This window comes from Ictalurus punctatus, chromosome 9, assembly GCF_001660625.3.
Source record: "Ictalurus punctatus breed USDA103 chromosome 9, Coco_2.0, whole genome shotgun sequence".
Classification (NCBI taxonomy): Eukaryota; Metazoa; Chordata; class Actinopteri; order Siluriformes; family Ictaluridae; genus Ictalurus; species Ictalurus punctatus.
Genome location: NC_030424.2, coordinates 30,772,037 through 30,794,704, shown reverse-complemented (window position 1 = coordinate 30,794,704; position 22,668 = coordinate 30,772,037). Strand labels below are relative to the sequence as shown.

The following is a 22,668-nucleotide window of genomic DNA, read 5'->3' as shown; positions in this document are numbered from 1 at the left end:
ATTTCTCAGTTAAAGTCCAAAGGCATTTGTCCATTTTTTCTAGCTAACAACTAACCAACACACGTTTTTGCTCTTTTACAGCTTTTCAGATGGAAGGCAGTGAGAATCTTATCTTCCCAGATGGCAGAGAGATTTGTAAGAAGATGCATCAATTCCTACATTTTTCAAATGTTTGAATGATTTTAATAAATGTCACTTGAATTTCTTGCAGTTCTTTGTTTATTTTACGAGCTTTTAAGTAACATTTTAGCATACAAAATAGCATTTTAAGAAAATTGTAGGGAAAAAGTATTTGTTATTTGTGTGTTATTTTTAACACATCTTGTGTGGAAATGTTTAACATAGATAATGTGTTAAATGTACTAACGCACTGATTGTGTTACAAAATGTGTTTTTCTTAACTAGACATGCAGATGTGTTAAACATTAACGCGTCATTGAGTGAAGGATCGTATCAGTATATTTATCCATAATAGCGTTACTGTACACTGGAAAAAGCCAAAATGTGCGATAACAGTCCAGTTTACATGATATTAAATGCACCGTTATCTTCGTTAGCTTTGGCTTACTTGTTTGTAACGCCCACTGGATCGTAAGTTGGTTACTCTGTTTTTTTGGATGTTTTAAACATTTCAAAATCTGACATTTTTGTTTTAATTATGACTTATTTGAGTCATTTACTTCAAAGTCTATATATAAACACCACTTCCCGCAGCTGTAGCAACACATTTTTGAACGCATTCTTGTCTATAAATAAAGGAGGTACCGTGTTGACATGTTTATAATATGGTATATTTTACATTTTCGAAGGATAAAAATAATCCTGAAAATATTAACCCATTTACAAAATAAAATTAACCCAGCATTTTTGTAAAAATTAAACTAAACTTTGGGTTGAAAAACAACTAATTTGCTGGGTTAAAATTAACAACCCAACTTGATGGGTAAGTTTAACCCAAAATGTGTTCTGTCTTATAATTACCCAACTGTTGGGCTAAAAATAGGGATGTTTTTAACCCAGTGTTTTGTAGATTGTAGGACAGCAGGGATGTTCTGAATGCATGTGCTTAATAAAAATCATTAAATAATTATTAAATAAGATATCTGCACCTGATGTTGTTTTTAACCCTTCTGTTTGACCCGTCTGTGACGAATCTGTTAAAAAAAAAAAAAAAAAAGAAAAAAAAAAAGGAAAAATCTTATCAGTACAGCAACATTAAAGAGGATAAATTCCTAGATTAATAGCACTGATCAGGGTTTGGAGACAGGCATTTAACAGACTTCGCAGGTCTGTTTATAAACCGGATTATGACTTACCTAAGAAACGCCATTCTGCTCGAAAGCCATTTTCTGTCCATGAGGAATCACTGTGGAAAACAACCGTCATGTATCTGCTGCTGGAACTGAATGAATTTCCCTGATTTCCAGTCACAATGCCCAAAGGTGGACCCTGATCAGTTGGCCCATCATACACAGTGATGAAATCCCAGTCCATTTCCAATCTAAAGATAAGCAGACAGAAAAAAAACACTGCAATACCACCTGAATTATAGTAAACATGCTAACCTCAAGCTAGCAATAAACAGGATAACAGATATGTAATTTATCAGTTATTAAAAATTAAGGAAAATAATTTCTTACTTAACAAATGTGAAGTTTAGTGAAACAATCTGCCAACTGGGACTCTGTAGCCTCCATACACAATGGACATCATTAGGATAATCATTGGGATAATTGGGGCTGAAAAACTCCCCTCGTGACTGGGTCAGATCTCTACCACATGGAACTCCACCTGAAAAAAATCATGGTGTTAGCAAAATAAATGCCATATGACACTGTAGCCTTCACGTTACTGCATATCACATTACACATTTCTGTCTAGTCACATCACCCCCTATTTTAACCAAGCTATTAACCTTGCAACAATTTTCCCATAGCATGTTCTGCTCTTCTCCAAGAAATGTGTTTCCTCTTGGACAGAGGCATGATCAAGACATATTTTTTAGTTCAGAATGAGCATGGTGTCTGCCTGATTCTAGATTTGAGAGGGCTAAAATTGTACCTAAAAGCTCTCCTGTTCATTATGTTTAGGCTCAGATGTTATTCATGCCATTTAGCCACAGGACAGGTTTACATCAGTGGGTGTAAATGGATCATTTGTTCATGTTCCCTTTGCTAAAGAGCACAGGTGATTTTTAAGATATGCTTTCCAAGGACAGTTCAAACTCTTCCAATGTCTTCCAATTCAAAGTCTTACACTTCCACCACTCTATTTAACCATTGGTGTATGCAAGATGGCCAGAGGAATGAGGATACTGCCATGTTTGGACCACTGGCTCAAGATAAAGTCCCACTATGCCTACATTTTTTCACTGAACTGTCCATAAACAAAATGTATAGAATTGTAATGAGATTAAATAACACTTACCTATGAAAGTCCATTCTGCTTGAAAACCTTGTCGAGTCACGCTGCGGTCAGTGGAGAAAACGACGGTCATGTATCTGCTGCTGGAGTTGAAGGTAGCTCTCTGATTTCCAGTCACAGAACCCAAAAGTGAATGCTGAGCAGTCGGACCATCGTACACGCGGATAAAGTCACAGCATGACTCCAGACTAAAGAAAGTGTAATGAAACTAGCCTTACAGATTAACCACAAACAAATATTCTTAAATGATAAAGATCTAAACAAAGTCAGGTATGATTTATCACGGGTGAGAAACAGGAAGGTGATTTCTTACTCGACAAACGTGAAGTTTAACGAAACCACCTGCAGTTCTCCAGCCAGCAGGCTCCATGTGCAGTTTGCGTAATTGGGATAATTATTGGGATAACTGGGGCTGAAAAATTCCCCTCGTGACTGAGTCAGAGTTCCACCACATGGAACTCCACCTGAAAAACACCACAGTTCTCAGTGAATCACAGTATCAGTATTATAAACACATCATACTACAATGAGGGTGTTTCTATCCCCAACATGCGTAGGGTCAATCCTATCCACACTGAGCAAGATAAAGCTGGATCTTGGCATTCCCTCCAGTCTCAATGGGAGACTATTGGAGCTTATGGCAGCACCAGCCAATGTCAATTGAGAGGCCACCATGTGTTTACAGACAACACAGAGGTGGTCTCATATATTGACCACCAGGGAGGATTATGTCTGTGCCCCCTGTTCAGACAGGCACAACTAATTCTTCTCTGGGCAGAGGGAAAGTGTTGGCAGTGTGTGCAATGTGTATTCTGGGCAACTGGAATTTGGGGGCAGACATCCTGTTGAGGCAGTGACTGAGGCCCAGGGATTAGTGGCTCCATCGACAAGTGGTGGAGTCCATATGGCGGAGGTTTGGCCAAGCAGGACTGCATGTGTTCACCTCCAAGGAGACAACACACTGCCCACTGTGGTTCACCCTCACTCCTCCCACACAATTAGGGCTGTACGCCATGGTGCACATGTGACCGAGGTCACATCTGTACGCTTTTCCCCCGATCGCTCTGCTCCCACAAGTTCTAGCGAGAGTTCGCCAAGACAGTCTACGTCTGCTGCTAGTAGTACCTTATTGGCCAGCTCGAATATGGTTCTTAGAGATAATATCCCTGTTAGATAGCACTCCTTGGGAGATTCAGCCGGAGGGCTGATTTATCACGCTCGGCCAGAACTATGGAAATTGTGGGTCTGGCCCCTGAGGGGCACCAACTCATAGATTCTGGTCTCATAACTGAGGTTGTAGAGACCATGTTGAACCCTAGAGCACCATCCACGAGGAAATTGTATGTGCTCAAGTGGTGACTTTTTGTCTTGTGGTGTGAGAAACGCCAGCTAGACACAGCGAACTGCGCAATACCTACTGACCTGGAGTTCTTACAAGGTCATTTCTCAGCAGGGTGGACTCTTTCTAAAATTTCAGCCAGCCATGCCCCTGTTGATGGAGCCTCTACAATCTACAAGCTCTCTCTGTTGCCCCTTCCTGCCTTGACTTTACCCCTGGATTAGCCAAGGCCTTCCTGTATCCTCGGCTGGATTATATTCATAAAGTGCCTACATCTGCTGCCCAGCCTGTGGTGTTGCAGGCTTTCTGCCCTCCTCTGTTCCTCACACCAGAACAAGAGAGAATGCACCTCCTGTGTCCAGTAAGAGCTCTCTGTACTTACATCCACCTCTCTGGCCAGTGGCATAAGTCGGAGCAGCTGCTTATCTGCTTGGTAGCAACAGCAGAGGTGATGCTGTGTCAATGCAGCGCATCTCTAATTGGATAGTGGAAGCAATCTCTATCGCTTATGAGGCGCATGGTCTCGCTACGCCTCTGGGCATAAGGGCTCATTCCGCTAAGGGGGTCGCCTACTCGAAGGCTTTGTTCAACGGGTATCCTTACAGGATGTGTGTGCTGCTGCAGGGTGGTTTACGCCACACACATTCATTCAATATTACAGCCTGGATATTCATTCCGCCCCGGGCTCGAGTGTCTTGCAGTGACACTCAGGCTCAGGTCTTTTTGAACAGGCCGTACCCTTGGTATGACGGAGTGGGTATTCTCGTTCCCATAGTGTTATGCTAAACGCAACGTGAGAGTTCCCTTTGTAAGGGGACGTCAGGGTTATGCATGTAACCCTGTTCCCTAAGAAGGGAACGAGATGTTGCGTAGCTTTGTCATACCAGGGTAGGCCTGTAAGTTGTGGCTTCGCTTCAGACAATAGAGGCTGACGGCACGGTCCACAGGTGCCATATATATATCACGCAGTGCGCTTAATTGCCACATCGCCTGATCACGGCAGGCCTATAAATAGGCATGATTTTACACAAGCTTCAAATGCCTGTCGCACGCAAGGGCGCTCCCATAGTTCCCTTCTCAGGGAACAGGGTTACATGCATAACCTAGTCGTTTTCTAATATGGCAATTGGCAAATGCTTATTATTTATTTATTTATTTATTATCACATTTATTTTTATCATTTTTTTTCACTGAACGGTCCATAAACAAAATGAATAGAGTTGAAATGAGATTAAATAACACTTACCTATGAAAGCCCATTTTGCTTGAAAGCCTTTTTGAGTCACGGAGACATCACTGGAGAAAACGACGGTCATGTATCTGCTGCTGGAGTTGAAGGTAGCTCTCTGATTTCCAGTCACAGAACCCAAAAGTGAATGCTGAGCAGTCGGACCGTCGTACACGCGGATAAAGTCCCAGCCTGACTCCAAACTGAAGAAAAGCAAAAGGAAACAAAATAAAATCAGTTCATCACAGTGTAATGAAAAAAGCCTTACTAATCACAAACAAATATTCTTAAATGATAAAGATCTAAACAAAGTCAGGTATGATTTATCAGCAGGTGAGAAACAGGAAGGTGATTTCTTACTCGACGAACGTGAAGTTTAACGATACCACCTGCAGTTCTCCAGCCAGCAGGCTCCATGTGCAGTTTGCGTAATTGGGATAATTATTGGGGTAACCGGGACTGAAAAATTCCCCTTGTGACTGAGTCAGAGTTTCACCACATGGAATTCCACCTGAAAAACACCACAGTTCTCATTGAATCACAGTATCAGTATTATAAACACAGTAAAAGTGTGATCATTTGGTTTAATAAAATATCATAATAATGTATTTTAAAAATCAGTACATTAAATGGTCTGCACTTTTATCCAAAGTGCTTTACACTGTGTCTCATCCATACACACACTCACACACCAGTGGTAGCAGAGCTGCCATGCAAGGCGCTAACTTGCCATCAGGAGCAACTTGGAGTTCAGTGTCTTGCCCAAGGACACTTCGGTATGTGGAGTCACGTGGGCAAGGAATCAAACCACCAACCCTACGATTAGTGGACAACCCGCACTACCACCTGAGCCACAGCCGCCCCATTAGCTGCCCACATTACTGAGATGCACAGAGATGGAGAGGAGACAGGGGAGATGATGGACAGTCCAGGGGAGTTAATTATTAATTATGCTGGGTTATTTTTTTCTACCCAAACGCTGGGTTGAGCCTTTTGCATCATTTAATGGGGTTATTTTCTCAGTCTTGGGTAGTTTTGTGTAACCCAACTTCTGGGTTAGTGGCTGGGTCGTTTTCACTGACAGTTGAATCAATGCACCCCTCCCCTAGTCAGCATTCAGCAGGTCACAGACACACCTGGAGTCAAATCACCGGCAGCAACACATTTAGGGTTCAAAGTGGTCACCAAATGTTTTTTTCACTTGCAGTTCACCACAGAATTCTGTGAACCTCAATGTAAGAATTATATTGACTGTTATGTAGCAGGATTCCAGCATTCACATTTCACACACCAGAACTCTGTGGTGAGAATTTTGGCCCTGGTGGCCCCTGCATTGCATTGCTGGTTATGCTCTCATGTCTGTAATATCAGTGTTGAGTGCAGAAGTACCAATGACAGACTAATAAGTCATCTTATGCACACGGGCAACAGGCAGCTCTATGATGGTTTGCCAGCTAGAGCCAACTTCCAGGCCCTTCACTTGTTCATTTGTAACAGCAGTGCACAATTCTCAGAGTTTGATAAATTCTTCATTGGTTTACTTAATGTCATGTGGCTAGCAAAGTCACCACTGCTTGAAGGTAAAATATTCTTGTATAGTTTTCTCTGCATTTATGGATTGCTCTTTGGGCCCACAGTGAAAGAGGACCTACAGAGGAAATCCTCTCTAGGAGAGCAAGGATTGAATTGGTTCCTAAAAGTTTTCCCTTTTCATATGTTGAAGTTCTCAAATATTGTTCATTACCATCCAAGAAACGATCTTGAGTGCTATTTCCTAATGTCCAAACACATATTTGTTCATGTCAATAAGTATCTCTACTGTCAATGTTTAAATATGAGCCTATTCATAAGAATTTCAATGCCCATTGTACTCAGTGTAACTGTGCAAATGACCAATAAATGACTCTTAAGTCTTGACTCTATCATGCGGGCTATGTATGCTGTCACATGGGAAATTTTCTGGAAGTACTGTGTGCCCCACCTATTGGATCTGGTGCACTGGCCAGTTCCTAAAATGTAAACCTTATTACAGGACCTGCTGAACAATTGCAAGACCAGTTAGCACAGATAGAAAATTTGTGGAATATTACAATTAATAGTAGCCTTTTTAAAGGGTTCTTGATTTCTCAGACCCCTAGGAGTCCCCAGAGAGAGTGCTGTTAGTAATGGAGTCTTGCGGGGTGAGCGTGAGCAGTGGAGTGCATTGCATATTGTTTTCTCTGCGACGATGGCACCTGCTGCCGCTCAGTGTTTCCTGTGCGTAGCCGGTCATTGGTATAATTACTTTCTAACTACGTATGGATTTCAGCTGGTTCCTCGCCTTACCTTGCCTTGGAGAACTGCTTTTTCTTAGTGTGTCATTCCACTTTATTACACATAACTAAATTTATGGACTTTAATGTTGTGAATTCTTTATATTTCCGGATTTCTTGAGTTAATACTGATGTCTGATTAAAATTTCATGTGAATAACCTCATTGGAAATATATGTAATGTAATTGCAATATGTTGCAATATGTGCTCTTTCTACACACACACACACACACACACTGGTTTACATGGGAGACATTGTTCCTTTGTGCCTACAGACTCCTTAGGGTGAGCTAATCAGCTGGAGGTGCACCCTGCCATAAACATTCATTCCCATTTGATATCTTGGTCACTTACCTTTCAAAGAGGCTCAGGGGTATAAGAGCGTATGCTTAGTATAACCCAGAGGTTGGCTGGTAACATCAGTGGGTTGGTACCATCAAAGATGCTTTAACATCACGCATCCTATGTCTGTGACACTGACCACCAGCTTTGTAAGTTCTCTTTCATTTCTCTTTCTATATTTCATTCATTTGTGTTTGTACCATAAACCCGTATCTAAATACTCAGTATGTTGCATTAAAAGTGCCTGACTTTATTGATAGGGTTATTAGAAATAGTTCCTTAAGCTAAAGTTATAGTACGTTAGACACGTTTTAAGTCAACCTCTGACCAGCTAAAACAAAAGGCTGTTACTTGCACGTTTAAACAGAACCTCTGACAAGTCAAATAGGAAAGGTCTAGGCTTGCATGGTGATAGCTAACAACAGAACAGTTTAATAAAGAAGCTATAAAAAAGCCTCTGACATAGAAGCGTCATTTTAATGAAAGCTTTGCTTAATGCTGCTTTAGAGTAATTACTATCAGAACACTGAGGTATTATTGTCATATCACAGCAAACCAGTGACTCCATTTCCCAGGATGCACCACCAACTACAAATATGGCCGAAGAGGACTACACTTCCCCCACACACACACACGTTCACCTTCTCCGGAGTTCTACGATCAGTTGCTATGGTCTCAGTCGTTACCAAGTCTTTATAAATGTTGATATTCTGGTTTTTGACTTCCGAGCCTTATTTATGTGACAATTATACTTCTAGTACTAACTAGAAGATTATTATTTTGAGTCAAATAAATAAGTTAAGAGTTGTTATTAATTGGAGTCAGATCATTAATTAAATTAATTATTGTTTAAGAATTAATTAAATAGTCAGATATATAAATCATGAATTGAAACACGCGTTCGATCTTCGGCTGCACCTATTTCCGTCTTTGTTTATAGGAGACCAGTGGGCTAAGTAATGAACCCTTAATATTTTAGCCGTACAGTTTGAACGACATTTTAGTCTTTGTCCTTTTTTGCATTTTTTATTTAAAAATTGTGTTAATGCAAAGAGCATAAATTTTGTGAAATTTGTGTATTTTTATTGGAATTGTAATATTTCACCCTCATTTGCTTTCATAAATCTATTTTAAACTAGCTACACAGAATAGTTCCACTCAGGACCTTAGGGACAAAAACGTGCCCATTGAAAGCCATTCAAAGTGTAATATTTAATCCCTGTGACGTTTAAGTATAAAATCTGTGTTAATAGGCTTTTATTTTGTTGACAAGGTTTCAAAACATTGAATATTTTTTTAAATTTCTGAAATGTCTATTATTTTCTCAGGTTTAGCCTCATGCTTTTCCTTTTTACTGATTCTGCTGTATTATAGCGTGACGCAGACCAACTGAATAAATGATATAACAGCTATAATTGTGTGTGTGTATGTGTGTGTGTGTGTGTGTGTGTGTGTGTGTGTGTGTGTGTGTGTGTGTGTGTGTTTGTGGTGTGTACGTGTGTACTGAAAATCTGATGTGTGCGTGTGTGTGTGAACAGTTTGAAAGAAAGAAATGATATTGTCGTGGAACGCACAAATCCCACCCCATGTATACAAGTCAAAGAAGGTTCCTGAGCTTTGAAGATTTCCGCATTGTGTAAAGAAACCTGCGTTTAAAGGGTTAAAATTCTGAAAAAAGTCAGTGAAAGTGGGGAAAAATTAATATATAATATTTCTATGACAGTTTTTTGACATGGACATTTTTGTCCTTTATGGACCTGAGTGGTAGTTTTTTTTTTTTTTTTTTTTTTTTTGTCTGACACTGCATAAAAAATATGAATGCATCGAACTTAATGTTGGTGTTAATCACTGACATATCAAAGACTGTAATAATCAAAGAAAAAACTCTGCTTAGCATTTAGTATATGGAAAAGAAGGACTATTTTTCTATTATTTTTCATTAAAAAAGCATCTGTGGCATTATGTAAACAAACCAGCATTTAAAGAGTTACAATTCTCAAAATGAATGAATGTTTGGTAATTATGATCAGAACTGATGCTTGTAACAAAAAAATAAATAAAAAAATCGACATCAGTGAAAGTGTAAAGAATATTAATATATAATATATTTATGAGAGTTTTTGGACTGTCATAAAAATGTGTAACTTTTTTAAATTGACCTTTAACTTTGTTCATTTTACTTATATTTTCTGAATGCTGAAATTGAATAATGCAGCAATTAATGTTTATTAAGGGAAATTTAATGTAAAGGTTCATCAGAATAATTAATAGCTTTATGTAATCTGGCTACAGAAACAGATATACACTGTACAAAATAAGACATAGGATTTTAATTTATGATATTCACATAATGCCAATGTTAAAACGGTTAGATCGTAATATGAAAATATTATCACATCCCGAAATTAGTTTGATAACTATAGCTTAATTAGCTGTTACCCTGCCATGTTTTTTAATAATGACAGGAAGACAGTTAGATACAGACAGGTGCTTGTCACTTAGCAACAGGCAGGAAATAATTAAATATAATGTGGATTAATTGCAATAATTAAATATAATGTACAATAATTAAATAATAAAGTTCACAATGAATTTCAGAAAAAAAACTTACTTGCAGACCCACAGATGAAGCTAAAAAGCGCTAAAAATCTTGCTCCGAACTTCATCTTGTCCCATATGCTGAGCTTCTGTTTCTGTTTCTTTAAATAAAAAAAAATTAAAAGAGAAGTATAATAACTTCCTAATTTTGATATCCAGGAAACCGACCCAAAATTAAACTACCCTAGCCTTTCTCTGAATTATACAGGAACTGTGTGTGTGTGTGTGTGTGTGTGTGTGTGTGTGTGTGTGTGTGTGTGTGTGTGTGTGGTAGCTGTGATTTTGACTTATTTTAGTTTAATCACAAGGTTGAGAATCATTATCATTATCAATCTGCTACTTAGGAAAAATTTAATGAAACATACAAATAAATAAATAAATAAATAAATAAATAAATAAATAAATAAATAAATGATCTTAAAGGGACATTTACTACATAAACACACTTCCAAAACTTTTTATTAATTTATACTTGTATACTTGCCATACTTCATACACTCACAAACAAAAAACTGCTGGGTTATTTTTTCTACCCAAACGCTCGGTGGAGCCTTTTGCATCATTTAATGGGGGTATTTTCTCAGTCTTGGGTAGTTTTTGGGTAGTTTTGTGTAACCCAACCGCTGGGTTAGTGGCTGGGTCGTTTTCACTGACAGCTGAATCAATACACCCCTCCCCCACCCCGACGCCTCAGCCCAACTCCTTGGGTCAGATCAGCTCAGCGTGGACTGTTTGAATTCGCCAGGTAGAGGTAACGGTTTTCACACGGACAGACTGTTCAAATTATTTGGAGAAATGCTTCTTATTAATATATTTATCCATAATACCGTTACTGTGTACTAGAAAAAGCAAAAATGTGTGATAACAGTCCAGTTTACATGACATTAAATGCACCGTTATCTTCGTTAGCTTTGGCTGACTTGTTTGTAACGCCCACTGGATCGTAAATTGGTAACTCGGGTTTTTGGATGTTTTTAACGTCTCCTTTTGTTACGCCACGGCCAGCAGATGGCACTGTGGCATGACTCCGGACTGGTCACATGACTTTGTTTTGTTTTCATTCGCTTTCTGCCCGAGTTCTAGTTTCTGTTTGAGGATGTCCTTGATTTAACCCAGGTGTCTTTGGTTTAGATTAATTATGTTGGGTATTTAAACCCCTCGGGTCTATGCGCACGTGGCGCGATATTGTTTGTAGCGGAGATACCTTTGTGAGACGCATCAGCCTTAACGGTGTGACAGCTAAGTTTAGCATGCTAAGCGGTCTTTGTTTTCATGTCCTGTTTCCTGCCTCGACTCTGGCCTCATGTTTTCTTGCTAACTCCGTATAGGCCTGTTTGTTTAATTGATTTATTAATAAAGACAGTGCTCCTGCACTTACTTCCTGTCTATCCCTCTGTTTCGTAACACCTTTGATCAAAATCTGACGTTTTTGTCTTAAATATATGACTTATTTATGAGTCATTTACTTCAAAGTCTGTATATAAACAGCAGTTCTAGCAATACATTTATGAACCCCTTCTTGTGTATAAATAAAGGAGAGACCGTGTTGACGTATTTGTTTATAATGTGGTATATTTTACATATTCAACATATGAAACCATTTATGAAATAAAATTAGCGCAGCGTTTTTGTAAAAAAAAACAAACAAACAAACAAAAAAAAACCCACTTGTTTGCTGGGTTAAAATTAACAACCCAACTTGATGGGTTAGTTTAACCCAAAATGTGTTCTGTCCTATAATTACCCAACTGTTGGGCTAAAAATACCCCACTTTGAGATGTTTTTAACCCGGTGTTTTTGAGAGTAGGACAGCAGGGACGTTGTGAATGTGTGTGCTTAATAAAAACCATTAAGTAATTATTCAATAAGATATCTGCATCTGATCTTGTTTTTAATCCTTCTTTTGTCTGTGTCGAATATCCCCCCCCCCCCAAAAAAAACAAAAAACAAAAAACAAAACAAAAAAAAAAAAAAAACACCAACTTATTAGTACATTAAAGAGTATAAATTTAGTTTAGCCCAAAATGTGTTCTTTCCTATATTTACCCAGCCATTGGGTTAAAAATAACCCAATTTGGATATAAACGGGGTATATAACCAGTTACTATGTATAGCTGGCAATGTTTCATAAAATAAACACACACCAAACAATGCAATAATTTATTGATAACAAATAATCATTCATACCCAAAACAATGGAGTTCTTCAGCAACATTTAGCAGAATGGTTGCCAATCAGCGCACAGATGCAGCAAGACACGGTAACTATAAAGGAATTATGTATGGAATTATGTAAGGAATAACTGATGACAATTGTTTAATTATTAGAAAAAATTGCACACACCGAAGTCGTAATATGGTAATTTGCTATTTTCTAATAGAGTCAATTATTCCGCTAATGGTCTGCACTTATATGCTGCTTTTTTGTAACCTTAGCGGTTCTATAAAGCGCTTTTCTCATTCACCCATTCACACACACACACACACACACCAATGGTAGTAGAGCTGCCATGCAAGGTGCTAACTTGCTATCGGGAGCAACTTCGGGTTCAGTGTCTTGCCCAAGGACATGTGGAGTCACGTGGGCCGGGAATCGAACTGACAACCCTACGATTAGCAGAGAACCTGCTCTACCACCTGATCCACAGCCGATTATACCATGACATTGTTCAGATGTTTTATTTCAAGACATTTGTCAGGTTTCTGTCCTTAAAAAACCTGGGCGCCGTCTTTTTGTGTATTTTCGCTTTCTCTAACCCAAAGATCACAATTCCTAACACTAAATTTCCTGTTATTTCAGTTAACTTGGAGAAACGATACGGAACTGTAATGCAGTCAAGGCCTGACTGGAACTACTTCAGCTGTGCATTTACTGAAAAATAATTGCACACCTCAGAACGTCTGTCAGCCAATCAGAATTGAGAACAGAGCTGCGGTATAAACTTGGTTACAGTCCAGTCCAGTAAGTGGCATTAATGCACCTTTCAGTTTGATTTAAATTGCCTTTATTGAAAGAGTAAGATATTATATTTGATAAGAGTGAGTATCATATTTGATCATCCCTGCTTCTCAGTTGGAATACTTATACCATGTACTAAATGTATGTACTCATTTTCTAAACTGTGTCCTTCAATTTGGCGAAGCAAACCATCACAAAACTCCTCCTCCTTCATGCAAGATACTGTGGGTAATATTAGCTGAAAAAAGTGTCCACGGATCCATACTTCGAAACTCTACCAGAAATACTAGACCATCCGGGTACCTTTGGGATGGGCTCTTAGTTGTTTTTTTTTTTTCTCACAAATTGGTATTATTAGCATAACATGCAGAAGGCAGCTCTTCAATTAGGTCTCATTAATTTCAGCATGCCTCCTTTCTATTTTCTCGTCCTCCTCTATCCTGTCCATCTCTTTCAACCATTCATCCACACTTAGCCCATGCAGTAAATCAAAATTCACAACAAAATCTGACATTTTGAAATACTTTATTTGGCACAGTAATACTGATGTAATGAGGTCACAGGTGTGAGTTTAAAGGGTAGTCTACAATGGCTTCGAATGCGGCTCAACCAATCACAATCAACAACCAAAGCTCTGTTTAATAAAGGAGATTTCTCTGCAGAACTGAACTGTCAGCATGCAAAATAATTAAACACACATACACACTGACCCACTCATGCACTTCCTATTATACATTGCACTTCTTCTACCCAAATTATGACAAAAGACACACTTCCTACTTTCTATTTGACTTCTTCTGCTTGACTAATGACATTAACCCCATACACAAGTGCTGCAGTCAGCAATTTTCCATAATTCCAAGTTCTGAGAAAACTCAGAGTGAACTTGAAAAAAAGAATGTGATACAAAATAATATTTTGATTAAAATTAATAAAATCAATAAACATCTATAATAATCTTTTTAAATAAATGCCTCTATTATATGCATACATTTAATAATTTTATCTTTTTTTTTTTTTTTTTTTTTTTTTTTTTTTACATTTTGTTGATGCTTAGATTCTTAAACTACATCACAATATTTCCATTTCATTTTCTAATCATTTTCTTGTTTTCTCTTGAATTCAGAAGTTTACAGGAACATTTTATCTGCAGATTTACAGAGAAATGCATCCGAATGAATCAGGAGGAACTTCATCATGCAGCAAGACTACGATCCAAAACACACTTCCACCTCAACACAGGACTTCATCAGGGGGAAAGTGGAAGGTTTCAGACTGGACAAGTCCATCACCAGACCTTCACCCAACTGATCATCTCACCTCCTGAAGAGGAGACTGAAGGGAGAAACCCCCGAAACACACAACTACTGAAAGAAGCTGCAGGAAAAACCTGGAGAAGCTTCACAGAAGAAGAAACCAGCAGTTTTGATGTTTCTATACTTTTGCTTGCCTTTTGAATGGTCTGATACAAAAGCTTCTATGTCTTATGTTGTTTAATACGTGTAGATGTAAATAGATGTAAATAAAAGCTGAAATCCTAAACTCTCAAAAAAAAAGAACAAAAAAAAAGCTGTGATCTATCTGTTATAATTAAGATCTAGGCACTCCAAATGCAAACTTTATTAGTACATAACATCTTACCTTTTAACTACGTACATTTTTAAGTAGAATAAAATGTTCATTTTGCACGTTTGTACAACAAGGAACAATTAATGTAAATAAAACATGCACAGCACTGAACAAATCTGTTCAGCTGTATTAAATACATGATTTATTCATGGTAAGAGCGAGCTCGACTATTTAATCAGTTCAATGTGAACAGTTTGAAAATATTCTAAATGCATGGAAAGATAAAGGAACTGAACTGTCAGGAATACTGATGTATGTATGTTCAATATGTCCGAGGCGGATTTACTGTGTCATTTTAAAATAAATATGAAAGCTAACAAAAAGAATATTGTCAAACGGACTGTTTCTGGAGGCTGAACCCAAAAAACGTAAACGTGTCTTGTAAACCAAAATATTTCAATCAATAAAATGAAATGCTCTGGAGTCGTGGCAGTTTATGAATAGGAGTTTAACATAACGGAAATTGCAAATTACTGAAATGCACAGTAGGTACTGTGATGTATATATCCCCTGTGATGCATTTCTGCATTATGGACCTCACCTAAATTTATATCCTTGTTACAGTCCTGCTTGGCATCCAGTGTACACCTATTCAAGTGGGGATGTGGGCATGATCTAGACTGGGTGGTGTTAGGGTGTTTTTAATGTAGACAGCACCACCATGCATTGAGACAACTGGAAAACTCATGCATCATCATTTCTACAGTAACAGCTCATTCCCAGGGACACACGAACACTCCACATTTAAAGATGCGTGTAATCGCTTTTACGGTGAAGTTTTCTGTAAGGAGACATTGTAAGGGTAAAAAGAGAGGGCTGGTGAGGAAATGACTGCTTATAGCTGCTATATCGTGAGTGAGAACAGAAACTAACTTGTTTATTTTTTATTTTACGCAATGTTAAATGTAACTGTAAATGTATTTCAGCCATCACAACTGAGTGAAATTGTGAGCTTTTATAGATGGGGATGGAGTGGGAATAGGTTTGGTATACTTGCTCTGATAGACACGGACAGATATAGAAAGAAGAGAAGGCTGATGTTTATGAAGGAGGATCCCTCCTCATAGCAGATCTAGACAGTGGTTCTGTGGAGGAGGAGGGTAGGATACGGAATTTAGTAGCGTGCGCAGGCGTGCCTTAGGCGGTAAATTGGTCAGGATTATAAAGGGTCACACTGGTGGGAAGCATGGCTGATAGGCTGTTACATGGCTTTGAGGGAGCCAATCAGCACTCAGACAGAGTTTCATGGCTGAACTGGGAATTTAATAAATGGGGTAGTAACAGTAACTCCGCCTCATTACACCATTCTGTCTGCTTGTTTTTTTACTACACAGAATGTTTATTTTTCTTACATTTTATTATCAATCTTTGTGAACAAAGAACCTTGTGCTTGTCATTTCAGCTAGTGTTGCTATAAGATTTTCATTGCTAGAACTGTCTTCTCATAACCAGTGGTATCTGATGAGGTAGCACAATATGTTTAAACTACTGCTCTACAGTCACTTTCTTTTAGGTACTGTGTATATATAAGTTCTTCAGATTTTAACAGATAAATATAATTATTTTCTTATCATAACACCAATGACACCACACCAGCTTGCCTTTAGATAATGCTTTAATAGAGGAAGGTTAGTCAAATTATTCAGTGTTTTTTTTTTTCTTCCCATATTTATTTATTCATTTACATGTGATTCATTTTCATGTGATTCATTTTCATGTGATTCATTTACTGATTTGCTTCTCTTTAAATCCAGTTTTAGACTGTGATATTACAAAGGTCTTTCCAGATTATTACTTGCCACACTACATGAGATAACCCCAGTCAAATTGCGTGAATTGTATAATATAATTTGTTCACCATGTTAGGTTTAAATCCTCTAAAAACAGATTCGCAATTGAATAACATTATTCTGTTCCAATTCACATCCTTCAAAGCATTGACATGTTTTGTCTACTTTCACAATTGCCACTACTGTATTTTAGCTGGTTCTAGAGTTTTACCTCATCCTGTGCTGTCTTGTAATTATTATATTTTAGATCAGCATTGTATTAAATTAATTCACAGTTTTTTTCTTTTTATGCAAACAAAGGAAAACAAAATGAAAAAGTACAATCACCGAAAACACACCCCCCCACCGGCTCATCATGGCTATCCAATAACTATCGCTGGTTATATAGATATTTTAAAACCCAACCACAGGCACAAAAATTTAAGTAGGAAGTGTCTGTGTCTGCCAAAAGAAGAAAATTAAATCTCCAAGGTGATGGGATAAGTTTATAAATGGAAAGATGAATATCTAATTGTAGAGGAGCGTGATCAGAAATTACAATACCCAGATAGTCAGAAGAAACTACACACGAATCAAGAGTGCTGTCTATAAAAAAATAATCGAATAGGAATGATACACCTGGGAGAAGAAAGAAAACTTTTTTAGAGAGGGGTTACGGAATCTCCAGGGATCAACAAAACCGTTCTGACACATAGAATCGGAAAATGTTTTAGACATAGCAGATTGATTCAGATTACGGGGATTAGACGGTTCTAAATTTAGGTCAAAAACACAGTTTAAATCTCCCCCAAAAATCAACAGGTGAGTATTTAAGAAAGAGAGATTGCTCAACAAGCTATTAGCAAATTTATTCAGTGTTAACTATATTTAAATGATTAATTAACCAGTCAGTGTGAGTTCACTCCTTGTCCTCCGTCTTGGCCTCAGCCTCCTCTGGACCTGTAAATAAATACATAAATTAAAAAAATATTGAATACACAATAAGCCTGCTTTTCTGTTTATCACATTTTATGATACATCGCATCCTTAAAATGTCTGTCCACCATATTGTGTAGTAAACAGAATTATGGGATTGTCTTCTACACTTTTTGCATAATAAGAGTCTTTCAAAGTCCCTACTCAAAATTCACAAGTTGTCCTCTGACCTTTGAGTGTGATTGGCCCAAGGATGAGGACCTCAGTGTGGTGATCAGAGCTAGTGCTTCGTTTCCTGCGATAACTGCATCCTTGGCGACATCGTGAGTTGTAGTCGTTGTCAGGGCAGATAATGACATCACACTTGAGGAACACCTGGTTGTGTGTGCTCAGGAACTTGAATGCGCTGAAGCTGAACTGAGCGAAGTAACGATTTCCATTTCTGTATATGTTTACCGTGTTGTCTCTCTGACAGCTGAAATGATAAAGACAAAAATAAATACATCATTGTTACATGAACTGCCTAAATAGAGACAGCACATAGCAAGCAGTGGTCTTAAAGAGTTCATGGATATTATTGCATCTTATACAACTTCATTTACATTCCTAGGCAGCTTTGTAGGTTACAGATGTCTACCAAAGAGAGAACAACTACCTGTACAACAAGGAATAGGATCTACTGTGGGCAACAAAAACACCTCTCAGAGAAGCTGAAGGGTAAACAGTTCTTGATTGAGGTTTACTCAGGAGAGGAAATCAGTGCTGGTGTAGGAAAAACTACTGGAGCGGTAAAAGTCTTTGATGGTATTTGAACTGTTTCACTGATGTTTACAGTTGTGATCTGCTATTATGAGTGCCCCGACCATAGACACACAATCTAGGTGTATTTGAGCAGTCAAAAGAAACTTCTCTGAAGAGCTGAAAGACTTAATGTGTAACCCAGTATCAGCATGGAAAAACATCACTAATAAGACATACTGATTCTAATTTCAAGGCACCTGTGGAGCCTACACTTGAGGCCTATCGGTAGACTTCAGCTCAACCTTAACTACAATCATTACTGATCTCCTCCACTACATTTTCCCAACATACTATGCCTGCCTAGTTGGATCTAAGGATCACTAACTTCCTGACTCGTAGGAGATAGCAGGTGGGGCACTCATCTTACTGGAATAACTGCAGTTCACATATAGGACTAACAGGTCAGTTTATAATGCAGCTACATTACTTTATTACCTCAGTTACATTATAATGGGGTTACATAACCTCCTCCAACTTCTTAAGCCTGAGGATCCTAGTGTTAGATGCTATTTGTTGACTTTATCTCAACCTTCAATGAAACCATTTCTGTATACAACTCACTATGCCTGACACAATGTTAGCTTATCATTAACATCCTGCTTGGTAGGGGGTAATAGTTGGGCCAAGTGTAACTCTCATCTTGAACCCTGACAATCAGCTACACACGCTCACACTATTGTTTGTGTTGCCTTTAAAAGGTGGGTCCACTGAGGTATTGCTATTGGTTTACAGGGACAAGAATATGTGTACCAATGTTGCTTGTGTCAGTGTACTTGTTATAGTTGTGCGTGAGTGTGTGTCTGTGTGTTGTACCCATTGCGTATAAGGTCATAGGTGCGGCTGCTGTAGTTGTGGTTTGGCGAGGCCACACAGGAGTCCATGAACAGATGGAGGCTTGGTTCGGCTGGGGTTAGCTGCACCTGCACGTACAGTTGCTGATTGAGGTTCACTCGGTACGGGGAATCGGTGATGGGGTAGTAAAAGCTGCTGGATGGGTAAAAGGCCATGGTGGTGTTGAACCGACCCGTTCCACTGATAGCTGCATTTGTAATCTCTTTGGCCTCATAAAGAATCTCGACTGAAGAATCATGCTCCATCACACATTTCACAACCAACGGGAAAACTGTATCATGTTGGGTGATCTCACCCGACGTTGGCTGAGCTGCTCGCACATTATTGGTGTAGATAATACGTCCATTCTCGGTCTGGGGGGAAGTGCACATAAATACGTACATATAAGTGCATATAAAATTAAGCACCATTAGCTAAAGTTTGACTGACAACACATTTATCCTCCAGAGTTGCAATGTTATTTTCTCATTTTCTCCTTAATCTGGTCTCCAATTCCCACCCACCAGTACTTTGTTATTTAAAAATAACAATAAATAAAAAAAAAAACAATACTTGTCTTGTGTTTTTTTTTTTTTTGTTCTTACTGTACTAACCTCTCCAACAGGGTATTTTGACTGATGGTACACAATTTGGCCAAATGTTTCTGGACACCTGACCATCCACAAACTTTTGGCCAGATATTGCATTGTGGGTAATTCAGTACCTGAGAGTGTACTTTGTGCGGTTCATGACATTACCGTACTCCAGTGCATTGTGGGATTTCACTGGATCACTGGATGTTATGTAATAATGTATAAAGTGTAGTGTCACCGTTCTCCCGGTGCTGCAGCTATGGAGACGGAAGTTGAAGGTGACATAGTAGTTGTCAGTTGAAGCTCTGCAGCGATGGTCATCAAGATAAAGGTCGTACCAGCTGAATCCCAGTGAGTCCAGGTAGGATTTACGGATGGCAATGTTCATCGAGTCAGAGGAGCAATCCACACGGGCTGCACGACATTCAACGTTTGACATTAAACTATAAACATGCATCTAGTTATTGTGTTCTTTGTATTACCAACCTCTATAGTGTTCACTATATAACCATGCTGAGTCCCACTAGTCCAGGCCATGTTTATATGTTATAGTGAAATCCCAAATTCATTAGCAATAAAAAAACAATACTACTACTACTACTACTACTACTACTACTACTACTACTATTAATAATAATAATAATAATAATAATAATAATAATAATAATAATAATAATAATAAAGCTGCAAGCAGCATTTTTGGGGGCCAAGCACCCAGACTCAGTGAGCCTCATATTTACAGACATGCTACAATTATTGGTTAAGGAATCACAGCAAAGCAGAGCAATAACTATAGGCAAAGGGATTCAAGTATGATTTGTATTTTCACAAATTTGCAAGACTGTTATGGGAGAATTCTTTTGAATATCAGAGTTCCTTTAATAACTTTTATTCAGACAACTCTCAAGAAGATGTGAGCCAAATTTGGTGAACATTGGACATAATTTGGAGAAGGAGTTGCAAAAATGGCACTTAGACGTGAGCATTTTTTAGCATGTGAATGTTACTTTTGACCAGTAGGAAAAATTGTTCAATAAAATTTGTTGCTTAGCCTCAGGTCAAACCCCTTAAGATGTGTAACAAGCTTTGTGTCATTGAACAAAGTCATTGCTGAGATGAAGCCTCACTTCCTGTTTGGCTGCTTTGTTATCAGATTTGTTGGCACATTATGGGCAAACCATTTGGAATATTCAACATTTTATAAGTTTTTAAATAAGTTTTGTGAGGCTTACTCTGTAGATGATGTGCCAGATTTGGTGATGATTGGACAAAGTTTGTAAGAGGAGTGGCAAAAAACTTTCTTTTTTTCAAAATCAAATTAAAAATTGAAATTACATTTCAGACCTTGGTGTGCATTCACATCAGCATACTCCAGTGAATTATAGGAAAATTACCTATGAATTTTGCACAAATTTTTCAAATGATATAATGGAAAAAAAATTAAGTTTTTACAGTTCTTGATCACAAGGTGGCACAAACATAAAACGTCTTGGGTACATTGCTGGCATAGTACTGAAGATACTTATCAAGTTTCATGATACATTGATGCATTGTTGAGATACACCCTCACATCCTGTTTTTCACTTATGGGTATCCTCACTTTTGTTGCCAGCGGTTTAGACATTAATGGCTGTGTGTTGAGTTATTTTGAGGGGACAGCAAATTTACACTGTTACACAAGCTGTACATTCACTACTTTACACTGTAGCACAGTGTCATTTCTTCAGTGTTGCCACATGAAAAGATATAATCAAATATTTACAAAAATGTGAGGGGAGATCATGCAAACTCCAAAGTCAAATCAAATGAAATAAACTAAACAAATCAACTCAAAATCAATTCATTTCTTTAATATTAATATGATTGCTGATTCAGTACATCAGTATTCGATACTGGAACATTACCTGCTGTCAGTGAGCTTTCTGTCGTCGTGAATTCTTAAACAGAGTGAGAAAATATTCAGTTAGGGACGTTTAAGTAAATAGGAAACTAAAGAATGGAAGAAGGTCTAGAATGGAGAAACAGAAACGATTTCTAGATCCAAATAAAGAGAAATAATGGAGGAGACAGAGCAGTTTTACTGAGAACTACATTTTTACCTGGTGTTGTTGTTGTTGTGGTGGTGTTGGTGTTGGTGTTGGTGGTGGTGGTGGTGTTGGTGGGGAAACAATAATCTATATGAAAAATGGTAAAAAGTTCACACTGTATGTATTAAACATCACATGTCTGTGAGTCTGCACTTTTGTAAACACTACCACTGATTTCACACTGTCACTAGCTCTTTCCATCTGTTCATAACTCTGCATCCTATCAACAAGGGAAAGAACGCAGAGGAAAAAAAATGAATACAAAAGTTAAAATAAAATCTTTTTTTTTTTTTAATTTACCAATTGAAACATTTCATAATAAATAGTAATGTTAATTTAGGACTAAAAAATTACACATATCTTACGTTAACTAGATTTTTAAAAAATAGTTCTCACCGTAATAATCATTGCAGCAGTTTCCATAGGACTGACAGGAGCTGGTGCAGGAACAGATCGTACCGTTATAACCACAATGATCCCTGCAGCTAATGTAATCTAAAAAAAAAAAAAAAAGTAAAATCAAATGAAATAAATTAACTAAACAAATCTGACATTTAATAATATATCAACTCAAAATCAATTCATTCATTTAACATTAATATGATTGCTGATTCATTACGTCATACAGACCATCATATACATTCACATAATCACAGTTGAAGCAACGGTCCAGACTACACACACACACACACACACACACACACACACACACACACACACACAGGCTGTAGGAGTTAGTTTTTTGTTATTAAGTCATTTAAAAATGTTAACTTTATGTGCTGTCGTATGTATTTAGATAGAACGCCATACACAACATCATT

At 37.9% G+C, this 22,668-nt stretch overlaps 2 protein-coding genes and 1 long non-coding RNA gene across 4 annotated transcripts in view; 1 reads left to right on the top strand and 2 right to left on the bottom strand.

Moving 5' to 3' along the window:
- LOC108269731 (cubilin) overlaps positions 1–10,338 on the bottom strand; it is an 86,822-nt gene extending 76,484 nt beyond the window's left edge. For both annotated transcript variants that reach the window (XM_053682546.1, XM_053682545.1), the window contains exons 1-8: positions 10,257–10,338; positions 5,352–5,502; positions 5,010–5,194; positions 2,738–2,888; positions 2,428–2,612; positions 1,641–1,791; positions 1,317–1,501; positions 1,110–1,154 (exon numbers count right to left, since the gene is read on the bottom strand). In XM_053682546.1, coding sequence (XP_053538521.1) covers positions 1,110–1,154; positions 1,317–1,501; positions 1,641–1,791; positions 2,428–2,612; positions 2,738–2,888; positions 5,010–5,194; positions 5,352–5,502; positions 10,257–10,311 — 1,108 coding nt within the window. In that variant the 5' untranslated portion in view covers positions 10,312–10,338. The remainder of the gene's footprint in view (positions 1–1,109; positions 1,155–1,316; positions 1,502–1,640; positions 1,792–2,427; positions 2,613–2,737; positions 2,889–5,009; positions 5,195–5,351; positions 5,503–10,256) is intronic.
- Positions 10,339–11,230: 892 nt separating this feature from the next.
- On the top strand, positions 11,231–15,630 carry LOC128633566 (uncharacterized). The gene is made up of 3 exons (XR_008396968.1): positions 11,231–12,503; positions 13,043–13,204; positions 14,328–15,630. It is a non-coding gene; the product is annotated as an uncharacterized LOC128633566 (long non-coding RNA).
- A 778-nt stretch (positions 15,631–16,408) lies between these two features.
- LOC128633565 (CUB and zona pellucida-like domain-containing protein 1) lies at positions 16,409–20,649 on the bottom strand. Its single transcript, XM_053682544.1, has 4 exons — positions 19,999–20,649; positions 19,150–19,541; positions 17,766–18,010; positions 16,409–17,559 (listed from the first exon to the last, which is right to left on the bottom strand). Exons 1-4 carry the CDS (start codon positions 20,215–20,217, stop codon positions 17,519–17,521), a joined length of 897 nt encoding a protein of 298 aa, XP_053538519.1. The 5' UTR covers positions 20,218–20,649; the 3' UTR covers positions 16,409–17,518.
- Between the last annotated feature and the right edge of the window lie 2,019 nt (positions 20,650–22,668).

Coding starts and splice junctions, on each gene's coding strand:
- LOC128633565 (XM_053682544.1), bottom strand. CDS start 20,217: ATGCATGTTTATAGTTTAATGTCAAACGTTGAATGTCGTGCAGCCCGT. Junction 18,011..19,149: donor TATGACCTTATACGCAATGG/GTACAACACACA, acceptor TTATCATTTCAG/CTGTCAGAGAGACAACACGG. Junction 17,560..17,765: donor TGGGCCAATCACACTCAAAG/GTCAGAGGACAA, acceptor ATTTATTTACAG/GTCCAGAGGAGGCTGAGGCC.